General features: G+C 38.9%; 1 protein-coding gene across 1 annotated transcript in view; it reads right to left on the reverse strand.

The window, feature by feature from the left end:
• Positions 1-11177, reverse strand: part of LOC139736937 (uncharacterized) — a 33040-nt gene extending 21863 nt beyond the window's left edge. Inside the window, exons 1-8 of the mRNA XM_071647610.1 lie at positions 10649-11177; positions 8644-8927; positions 6706-6823; positions 5576-5646; positions 5035-5206; positions 3473-3495; positions 1925-2083; positions 989-1171 (exon numbers count right to left, since the gene is read on the reverse strand). Of these exons, the coding sequence (XP_071503711.1) occupies positions 989-1171; positions 1925-2083; positions 3473-3495; positions 5035-5206; positions 5576-5646; positions 6706-6823; positions 8644-8927; positions 10649-11177 (1539 nt within the window). The remainder of the gene's footprint in view (positions 1-988; positions 1172-1924; positions 2084-3472; positions 3496-5034; positions 5207-5575; positions 5647-6705; positions 6824-8643; positions 8928-10648) is intronic.
• Between the last annotated feature and the right edge of the window lie 1186 nt (positions 11178-12363).

Below are 12363 nucleotides of genomic sequence, written 5' to 3' on the forward strand. Positions count from 1 at the left end.
AGCGAATGAGGAACTCTGAGAATATCATCTCTTTATAACTAAAAAAAAAAAAACAACTTATTTTTTCATGAATACCTCCCACCCAAATGTCTGATTATAAGCAATTGTTTTACAGTTGCTTTCAAATAAATATTTGCTGACCTGTTTTTCATAATGCATTTATAAAACCAAATATTGCTAAAATCAGCAAGGCTCCAATATAGTTGTTCATAAAAATGGAGCGATTAGGAACATCAAATGCCACTTGTACACATATGATAACATTTACTTTGTCAAACAAATGTGGGGGAGCATTTGACACACACACACTACTGAATAGGATAAACAATTAAGACGCTTCTTTGGTAAATTAGTTGTCCACAATATACATGTACATGCATCATCGATAACGACAAAAACGGCTTAGTGCACAAAGAGTTACTAGCGTAAACAGTTACAACTGATCATAGCTAACCAAAGTGGTCCTTAAGACCAAAGTCCCCACAATCAAACATCATTTTGCATTTTATTGGATGAGCTTTAGGCTCTATAATTTGGGAGTAAACAGACAAATATCAACCACAAACTCCATCATAATTTATAGCTTGCTATATGAAATGCAACTTGTGACCAATTGTAGAAGGCTTGTAGATTGTATTTGATTCTTATCCGGTTACAGTCAGTCTCATGCACTATTTATGCAACAGGGCCCTGGTCTACAGCAGAATGATAGCAAAGCGATAAGAAATTTTTATGCCAACACCAAGGATATAGTCATGTTGAAGGTAACTGTGTTTTGTCAAATAGGACACATTAATTTTGTGCAATTTAAAAGAATATATCTCATAACAACTTGGTGAATAATGTGTGACATATTGTGTTCACTGGATGCCTTTGAATGTTTTTCACAGATAAATGGTGCTATACAAATGTTGTTCATCATCATCATCATCATCAACAATAACAAGCATTTCTGTGAATGTGAATATAAAGCCTACGTGTCACTCACTGTGAGTGGCTTGAGATGCTTTGCTTTCTGGCCATCGAGGGAGGAGCTCTGTTGCTGCTGCTGCCTAGTGCTGGTAATCACAGGAGAGGATGACCTTGATACATGTGGTGGGGTCGAGCTTGGGGTTGATAGCGGAGTCTGTGCCGATGGCTTAGTCTGGGAGCTCTTTTTATTGGTAGAGGCCTGCAATACGTATATACGATAGAGATGTTACCAGCCTGATTTAATTTTTATTAACAGATTACATATTAGTCAGGAATAGCAAGCATACAAGCAATACACACATATAAGGAAAAAAAATTATACACTGCTAAAATGGAAAAATATACTTAATGGTGCAATTAAGACTCAACATAGACATTCAATTTGGAGATGCTCATTTTAATATGCATCTTTTTAGATGAGGAAAGAAATAAGTTACTGAACATTATGCACAGTAGTACATATACATTTCTTAGACACTTTGCACTGTTTGTTCATATCAATACAAAAGAGTTGTATTTATTCAATAAAAAAAAATTCCCCTGACAGCATTATGTATGATATAGTAAATGTGATACTGCATAATTGTTTCAACTGAGACCATAATTTTTTTATCTTAAGTTCTTCCATGTATGATATCAGTTTTAGTTCATATGGAGTGCAAACAGTTCTAATGAAAGAGAGAGAGAGGCATGTCCATGACTCATTACTATTACAGCTCTACACGTATAACCTCTGCTGACTCCAAATGTTGATGCCAGACATGCTACAGGCAAGGGAGAAAGAACAGCCAAAACAAATAGTGTTCCTGGCTCCCTTTTAAAGTAAACCAACAAACAAACAAAACAAAAGCTAAAAAAAACCCCACTAATCATAATTATCAAAGTCTAGCTAGAAATAGGCATTTCTTCCTTTGTCTTGGTTGAGATACCAAGTTCAGAGGAATGAGCATACCCTTTCTATCTGCGCCTTGGCTGCTCTTTTGGTTAACATGCCCTTCAGGAGCTGAGCTCTAAGAAGATTTTCATCGGCATCATCATCACCAGCCCTGTCCTCTGCTGGTTGTGAAGGGGACGCCGCTGATGACGTTGGCAAGATCTCTGATTTTTCCACCTGCAATGTAAGAGTTTGTGTCATGTAAATGAAAGTTGACAGCTATGCCCAAATGAACTTAACAAGTATCTCTAAAGAACAAATTGAAGTACTCACTCTTTATACAGGTTTTGTGTCATCATTAAGGTGGCATAGGATATCTTAAGCCCGCCGCACACTACACGATTTTGCCCCGATTCACCGGTCTTAAGACCTTAAGACTAGAAGTGTGACGTCACAGTCTTGCCAGTTTCCAGTCGTACGACTGGGTCTTAGCGCCAGTCGTAGAGATTTGACATGTATTGTTGAATTTCTACGACTGGTCGTAGGCTTTCAGCCATTCACAATGCAGTAAAATGCAAGCGCACGCAGTGCTCACAGCGCGCGCTTTACAGTCAGGTCGTATAGCGTGCGGTGTCCGGTCATACGACTGGTCTTAAGACCCAGCTTGGCTTAAGACTTTAAGACCAGTCTGATCGTGTAGTGTGCGGTGGCCTTAACATGCATCAGTTGGATTGGGTATTAGCAGTCACTTTGCTTCTTCCATTGTTTGAACTTTCTATTTTCACATTTGATGTGGTGGTACAAGGTACATAAGTCACACTAACATGAAAAAAAAATGATTCTGCCAATATCTAACATATATTCATTGTTATCAATTTGTGCAATGACCAATCCCCGCCCCCCAAAAACAAACAAACAAACAAACAACATCAACTATAAAATAGATGTATACATAGATAGTTATTAAAGGACAAGTTCACCTTCATAAACATAAGGATTGAGAGAATGCAACAATATTATTAGAACACATCAGTGAAAGTTTGAGGAAAATTGGACAATCGATGCAAAAGTTATGAATTTTTAAAGTTTTTGTGTTGGAACCGCTGGATGAGGAGACTACTACATCTTGTGATTCATATGCGTACAACAGTATAAAGAAAATGTAAAAGAAAATTCAACATATTTTCACTTTTTTCGCATAATAAAAGAGCACTTGAGTTGCCTCTTTCTAAAGGCAGGGGGAATAATATTACCCATAACATTTGTCGGTAACGAGTCAGGGGAATGTGTACTTTTTTCAAAAGATGGAATTTTGTGAATTTCTCTTTATATTTTCCTTATATTGTTGTACGCATGTGACATCTAAGTTATTCATACACTGTAGTAGTCTTCTCATCCAGCGGTTACTGCACAAAAACTTCAAAAATTCATAACTTTTGAACGGATTGTCTGATTTTCCTCAAACTTTCAATGATGTGTTCTACTAATATTGCTACATTCTCTCAATCCTTATGTTTATGAAGGTGAACTTGTCCTTTAAAGTAGAAAGATTACATGAGTTTAGGAAAATAAAACTTGAAACAATGTGATACAGTGGGGGAAAGGATAGTGAAAAAATGATCTTACCTTTACAGAACTTTCTGCAGCCTCTATAGAATGTTTTGAAAAGAAATCAAGGTCGGTAGAAAACGGAAATGATTATGTTTAATATCATCACACATTATGATATAAACATGTGCCACCTTACATACCATGGGGCGTAACAAACCTATTCAACATTGAGTATAGTTCATACCTTGTCGATGCAAGCATAGTTCAATGCCAAAAGCCAGGTACTTTTGGTAATATAAAACTGAATTCTGACACGTAGAAATATGGTGGTTGTTGTCCTTATCTAAATATTTTAAAGAAACATGTGAAGAAAGTCAGAAAATATGAGACAATCAAGTCACACAATAATCTGCCTTTGAAGAGGCTTTTCCTGTCACTGATGATCACTAACAACTTTTCAAATATTTACAGGGGAATTCCAAACAATTTTCATAATTTCACATCATGTAGTATATAAGTCACTAGAGCCACGTATAGATTTGTGGAACTTTCTTTGTGGTCCTTGAGCAGAGAAACCATTATCCGAAAAACCCATAACAATTATACTGAACACGGATGATGACATAGGAGACTCACATATTCCAGTAATGTAGCAATGCAATTCCATTACAATACCACTTGCTTAACAACTTCACATGTGTAGAATTCATGCATGCTTTCGTTCTGTTGTTCTGCTTCCATGAGTACTCAATCCTGCATTCCTATGGTGAAGCTGCTATGTCATCATCCTTGTTCACTAGGCGTTTTCACATCAGCCCGAAAAAAATCCAAGCTCAGATATATTTTAACTTTCCAAGTCAGAAAATAGCGCGCTATTTCGAAACATCGCGCTGATGTGAAAACGCCCAATGTGATAGTTATGAATTTTCAAACTATTCTTATTCCTAATTCCAATCACTATAAATTCTGTAAAGTCTGTACCCAGCATAACCAATTCAGAGATGATCAAGTGCAAAAGTCTGAAAATCATATGAGTTCTCCTTTAAATACACAGCAGATCTTCACTAAAGTATGTGAAGGACATAAGTTGGGTTACCAGTTCCACACAGATCGCAAATAAGGAATAACATGGAAGCTTTTGTGCTGCGAGGACAAATTCCATTTGATGTCAGGGTGAAGAATGTTATTATATCATACTCTCCACCCTTCAATGAAAAATCCAACACCACACATTTTACTACAGTGGGCAATGACTTTGTGGATATCACTAACAAGCACAGACCTCACTCCAAAATTGTGTGCTCTTTGTACTTACAATGGACTACATGATGAATCATGATGCAATAAATCGTCAGTTTGCAGGCACAAACCATTGTTGGTTGTAAAGGAGTCTGTACCAAGACTACTACATGCACAACTGGCACTGTCCCATATCATAGGCCCTGTGTTGTAGCTTCTCCCAACAACAACCTTGTTGGGCGTGGTTGCAGTGCCAGTGGTGCATGCAGTAGTCTTGGTGCACACAGACTTCTTTACGACCAACAAGGGTTTGTGCCTGCAAACTAATAAATCCTGAGCTTCTGTTCATTACCGGCTTCAAACTAGTCTTAAGGACTGGGATTGGGAATTATACTCACTCTCAATGCTTCTCTCACATTCCTCTTCTAATTCAACTTCCATCTCCACTTCTTCATAGTTGTCAAACTGTCCCTCGGATGGTTCGGCATCTGGAATCTCTGCCACAGCGAGTGAGGCATCCTCCAGTTTATCCTTAGAGGAACCAGTACCCTCCTCCTTTCTGGTGTCAGTCTGAATGGAAGAGAATAATACTCTGGACATTATTCAAACCTGAAGCATATGTACGACTATCATGTTCATATATGTAGGTTACAATGCAGAGTATACATAGATTGTACTCTAATTTCAGGGTGCTAACCAGGTGAAGTGGTCCTCCTACTTACCCAAACAAGAAAACGGGCGAATAATGCCGACCCCTTGTGGTTCCCCCCCACGTGACTAGCAATAGTCAGCAAACGGTATCAACAAGGCACATTGTGCCACACACTTGAATAAATGAATCCATTTCAAATCACTGACTCAATGAGGAAACAACATGCAAAATGATTTCTGAAAGAATTTTGGAACATGACAAGACTAAAAAATAATTTCTCAACTTACCTTTATGTCGTCATCTTCTTGTGCAGCTTCTCCTTGAGGTACTGGTGCAGGTCCTTGAACATTTTCTGTCTCTGTAGAAGGAAAGCAGGAAGTTGTGTACCATGCAACATTTGTGGGCCTACATCAATTTTCCCCAATTGATTGTATGTTGTGTGGATATTTTGTGAAGTAGAAATTTGACTTTGAAATTTTCCATGGAGAGCGTAGTGTTGTGCCGCTTGCTGTGCACATAAATGCTAATCACGCTGGCCTCTATCACAGTCGTATACAGTACCAATAGTGGCAATAGTTCATACCTATATCATTTCCCTTATTTATGTTTAAAAAGTAAATTATATGCTTTTGATCACACACAAATGTATTTTACAACAATATCACAGAACTATTACTATGCCTAATTTCTTTCTATCTATCTATCTATCTATCTATCTATCTATCTATCTATCTATCTATCTATCTATCTATCTATCTATCTATCTATCTATCTATCTATCTATCTATCTATCTATCTATCTATCTATCTATCTATCTATCTATCTATCTATCTATCTATCTATCTATCTATGCCGGACACAAAAGTCAAGAAGCTGACATCACTTGTGCTTTAATTATAGACTCAGTCACCCAAGACAAGCAGTGCTAAAACATGAGGGGCATTCTTCTTAAATACCACCTTTGTAAAGTGAATAGTACTCATGTGTCAATCATCTTTGGCCCAGTCACAGTATATTCCTAACAATAAGAGTGAATGAAAACAAATAAAGTTACAGGAAGTGTTACAGGAAACAGCCATTGAACTCTACTTCTACATAGACTTTGCTGAAGTCATTGATTGTTGTTCTTCGCATTTCATATCACTTGGCCTATTAACACAGAATTCATGCATGCATGCTTAAGATGCATGCACCAGTTACATCTTGTTATTAAACAGCTGGAATACATGGAGTATACACGCAGTGGTGTAGTCATTTAGTTCCCCAAAGAATATGTTGTAGAGCAACGATTTCACAGAGCTAACAAATTTATTTACAGGCTGCAAATTTCCCACACAATATAGAACAATATGATTTCCTTCACTTAACGGTTTGTATGGCATATAAAGTCTTGAACATATGAGAATATATACTTGCCTGCTGCTATTTGATTCTCTTTCCCTTTCTCTTCCTTGGCCAGTGATGCCAGAGCATCCTTCCTGAGCTGGAGTAGCAGCATTTCTTCATCCTCATTATCATCTTCCTCTTTTGCTTTCTGTTGAAATTCAATAACATGCATTGGATCAACCATGAGAAAGAAACAAGACAGTCGACATAGCAACTCTGCAAGCAAGCATAGTTGATAAAATAATGGAATACAGTACTAGTCTCCACGTACTGTAAAACGTGAAACATTTGTGGCATGAAACTTTCATGAATTGGAGCAAACAGCCTTTTTTGCAGCATGTAACTTTCGTGAATCACCACTGTCATTCAATTCATTGTGTAGACAAACACTTTCGTGAATCTTGGCTCCTCACAGAATTTGCAAAAGTTTCATGCATACGAAAACATTTCTGGCTTTACAGTAATGAGCTACCATTAACTAACATACATACACTGTACATTGTAACAGTATACTGATGCTTGAACCTGACCTTTGACATTTCACCGCTGTAATGTTCATAAATATAATCATTCATTTATTTATACCCTGCCCATCAACTTACATCACCACTGGACATTCCTCACTGAAGTTCATTGTAATGGCTGAAAATGGCATTCTTTGGCACAAGTACGATGACTTGTAACCCACTATCATTTCATGTGAATAACAGCCTAGCCGAAGCCGCTAGCATATCCTTCCTACCATATTTCCGGGTATATTACCACTTGATATACCCACATGAAGATACATGTACTGGTGAACCTGTCATATTTCCTGCCGATAAGTTAACTTCGACATCTGTTCTCTAAGCTTGACAGATTTTGCCCAATATTTAATCAGCACATCCACCCCTCATGACGCATACAACCTTCTGTACCTTGGCCATTTACCAAGAAAATGCCACTGAGTGGTTTTCTTTGACTGCTGTAATGAGATGTGGACAGATGAAGGACATACAGACAACCCGTATTCATTATACCTTCGGCATCTGTTTGGGACGAGGCAGAAAGAGCAATCTTATGCTTATCTACAATGTATTTCATTCTGTGTAAAAGCAATTTTATCATGAGGAGAAGCAACATAAAGTGATGAGCAAAAACTTCACTTGAGGTCCAAATCTGATCTGATTTGTGGTGGTCTGAAATGTGTGATGTAGAAACCACACAAACATAACAAAAAAACGAAACTAAATTAAACCTTCAAGAAAAAAATGAACTAAAAGTTAGAATAGTGTGCCATGGATTTTTTCCTAGATGTTGTTGTTATTGTTGTTGTCGTTGTAGTTGTAGTTGTAGTTGTAGTTGTTGTTGTTGTTGTTGCCGTTGTCGCTGTTGTAGTACTGTTCACAGACCAAGTCCTGCAAGACAGGGTCCCAGTCTTGCAGTACACTCAACTGCCACAGAATATGTTGTGCAGCAATACAGTCCCTTCTACAGTGAAACATGATACAATCCCTTAATACAGTGTAACATAATACAGAAAAACATCTAAGCCCATGGGTTAAACATGTTAGCATTTATCTCTCCTGTAGCCTGCCATGACATTTCGGGGTTACATGTAGCAAAGGGGGTGCATTGTTCTGCAGAAGCTGGAGATAACTGACATAACTTTCTGTTGACAGTGCACAATCAGCAACTGGTTGAGGACTTGTGTGTGTGCGTGTGTGTGTGTGTGTCTGTCTGTGTGTGTGTGTGTGTCTGTGTGTTTGTGTGTGTCTGTGTGTGTTTGTGAGATCGAAAGTATAGGATATGTACAGATTATATCATACAGAAGATTGAATACATATTCATGCAATAGGCATTACGATGCAAATTACCTTATTACAATATACAATTGTAGCTTTACTGTCCTGCACACAAAGACACCAACTGTTAAAAACCGTACAAGGGTTAGTCCAGGTAAAATAAGAGTTACTATGTAGGACTAACCTTTATATCATCTCCTTCAGTTAATCGCTTGCTTGACCTTCCAGCATTATCCTTGGACCTTCCTCGAGTAAGGGGTTGAGCTCTCTGCTGACCGGTGTCTTGCTGGTGTGAAGAGTTTTCTTGGCAACCAGAGAGACGGCGTTGCTCTTCCTTGATTTTGTGTTGAACACTGCGATGCTGTTTGAGGAGTTTTTCATACTCTTCCAGTTTGGGCTCATATTGAATAGTTGGCCTGTACGAGCGCTGATATCGCACCACTGGGGATCTTGACCGCCTCCTTGCACCTTCAATATGCACAATAGAATAAAAACTGGATTACTGACCTCAGATGATTAGGGCCAGGGAGAACAAAAAACAAACAAACATCAAATGTCACATAATCTTTTGGACATACATTCTGCAGGAAGCACACAATGGGAAGTCTTTGACTAATGTATAATGTGTGACTGCATGAATTCCTAATGCCTCGATTTGATAGTAGGTGTGAAAAGTACATTGTTGATAAGACCCCATTCTTTTTTTAAGCAAATTATCTATTATGTTCCCGTTTTGCGGGCTTTTTGCGAGAATATGTGTTGATTGAAAAACAAAAAAACAAAGAGCAGATTTCATTTCCTTGGTTAAAGAGTAAAAATCGTACAATGTAAGTTTGACATTAGTTTTCATAATGTTGGTGTTACTGCATTTTGTCCTTATATCATGTAAGATTGACGTTATTTCGTACAATATTTGTGCATAGTGCACTTTGTCTAAACTATGATGTTTTGTTTCGTTTCTGTGAACATTTCTGTTTCTGTGATATAAAACTGAACGAAATTCGAATAACGAATTATCAAAAAAGAAAATCAACAATGACTGCAAATCCATTGGTTCATTTCCTTGAAATGGGCATGTACATTTATCTTTTAGTGATCGTGAATTCTGTAATCTCATTGGTCAATCAACCACTTAATATATCCCGTAAGTTATTACGTGGATATGACGTCATGATACTGTATTACACAGCCAGCTGCGCGTGTACCAAAGACGCTTATAGGAAAGTGCGCGCTAATCCTGTACAAAACAAATGGACAGCGCGCGGTCCTCAAGCGTATTGCGCACATAACCGGAGACCACTAGACGCTTGATAAACAACAGCAACTTATATCTATCTGGCTACTGCACTGCAGTATCTTATGGCGTGTACGTGTACGTATTTGTATGCGCGCATCGCATGCAGTAATCAGCTCGCGAGAGGTAGGCTAGGCCTAAGTCAACATGGTCATGGCTGACAGCCAGCGATTTCAACATCATTCACAAGGGGAAATCAGCGAGAAGAAGGTTAGAACTTACACTAAAAGATAAAATCGTTACCCCCTGCTTGTTCTTACGAAATACGGGAAATATCTACGGTCTGGTGCCATATTCCATTCGGCCTTCGGCCTCATGGAATATGGCACCAGGCCGTAGATATTTGCCCGTATTTCGTGAACAAGCAGGGGATAACTACAACTAGTATCACGTTTTGTGTTTGTCAATTGCTTGCTTTTGCAGTCAGTGATTACAATGGAGATATGCATACTGTATGAGCTGAAATTTTCGCGTAGATATTTTCGCGACTTGCTACTAATTGGAGGACATTTTAGCGTGTTGTTAATTTCGCAGTTGCGAAGGTCTAACTGAATTTACTTATTAGCGCGTTGTTATTTTCGCGTGTTGTTATTTTCGCGGTTCAAAGGCGATTCGCGAAATTCGCGAAAATAAAACCACCGCGAAAATTTCAGCTCGTACAGTATTGTAATGCATGTATATATGAAGTTTGATGATGAACATAATATTTGTTGAAAATTGAAATACATATCAGTAGCTTGCATAGTAACACTAACAGGTAAGCTTAAATACCAAAAAAAAAAAGTCTTATTAAATGCTAATAAAATGCGATAAAAACTTTTTCTAAGACCATTCTCAGAACTTAAAATACCGTACCAGACTTGACACCAAAAGTTAACTAAAAAAGAGAGCTCACTTGTATTTCTTGTTTTGCTGCTTTTTCGAGTGGGTGACGGTGACTTTCGACGCCTGGCCCTCTTGGCAACTTCTCTCGCTCGTCTCTGAACCCAGCTTGCATTCCCTCCAGAGGAAACACTTGGAGTACGACTTCTCTCTCTGTTAGCTCTTCTACGTGGACTGACTGCACCAGATCGAGGAGACTTTACTCTGCTGTGACTATAACTATTCCGTGATCCGATGCCTTTTGCTTTATACTCTCTATTATCTGCGTGACGGTGTGACCGGGACGGGACATTTTCTTTGACTTTGTCACTACTTTGGAGAAGGGCTCTCAGAGAACTGATGTCATTGTCATTAGTTCTGTCAACAAATTTATCACGTTTGTTCTTCTCACTTGCTTTTGGTTTTGACAACACTTCTCCATCATCAACCACAAGCCCAGTCTCTTCTTCCGTAAATAACGATATCTGCCCTTCTTCTTCCTCAATTTCTCCATCTTCTAATTCTTCTTCAAGAGCGCCAACTGCATCTATCACTTTCATCATCTTTGGACATTTCGTACAGCAAAATTCAGTGAGAAGTCATTTGTCAATGTCATTTACAAATACACAATCGCACTCAGCGCTGTCATAAGCTCACCCACCCCGCCCCCGCTTAATTTAGTTTTTAGGACAAAACAACGTAACAACACGAAGGCATCCAAGCAATGGCATGGATGGTGACATATAAAACTCTAGTCAAAAATACCAGTAATATGGTCTACATTTCTACTTGGCTTTTCCCTGTAACGTTACCCTGGCTGCATATGTGTTGACTGTCGTCTGCTGAAAGGACTTGCCGCAGATGCTCTCCTCCTACCTCTGATCTTCAAGACTCACCAACCATCACTGCACACAGGTCACTTCACTGTGAGCTGCACTAGTCACTGCACTGTGTGTGTGATGTGCCACTGCACACTACTGGCGACGGTGAGTAAATTTAGTGTGTGTCGCATGTCGGTCCGTCGGTCAACCTTTCTCTCATGATACGTGCGGAGCACCTTGCTTGGTTAGGTGGAAGTGGCCCACTCCTAGCTAGCTGAGGTCGGAAAAAGGGGATTGCTGTCCACGGTGGTAGGGAATGATCGTTGGTGTTCCAAAATTCCTTCTTTGCTGTATTAAACACAGGACAGATAACAGGGTCAAAATACAGATTTATAACCAGACCCGGTACCCTCACACTCAATTTTGTGGCGTTTGTCTGCCTCGGCGGCCGCGAATGACTTGCTCGTAGGGACCGTGGTCACGTAATACGTATGAGTTTACTACAGTATGTGTACAATTTTACGGGTAACTTTTCCTACGTACGGACGTACGTACACCAATGCAATATACTGTAACGTTGTACTCAAAGAGATTATAATCTCTTTGGTTGTACTGTAGTGTGTAGCCGTGTGATGGCGCAATTCCGATTTGATCAGCCCACTCATAGTGGATCAGCCCGAGAATCATCAGTATTCCACGGTCACGCCGGGGTCACTTTGATCAGAGTTGGTTACTTTAGTTTGAGCTGAATATACACAAATGCTGATAAACTGAATGTTTGTAGTACAAAAGAGAAGAGTAACTGACAAGAATTTGGGCCAAATTTTGATGTTATTTTAAGTAGATAAGTTGCGGATTATTAAGGTGGGGGTAATATGGTAGAGCCTCATCAAAGAAAGAATTGTCCTGCACGAGAAATTGTTGCTTT

The sequence above is a fragment of the Diadema antillarum genome, unplaced genomic scaffold (assembly GCF_040938485.1).
Source record: "Diadema antillarum isolate AM-2024a unplaced genomic scaffold, OU_Dant_1.0 seq00000674_RagTag, whole genome shotgun sequence".
In the NCBI taxonomy this organism is placed as follows: Eukaryota; Metazoa; Echinodermata; class Echinoidea; order Diadematoida; family Diadematidae; genus Diadema; species Diadema antillarum.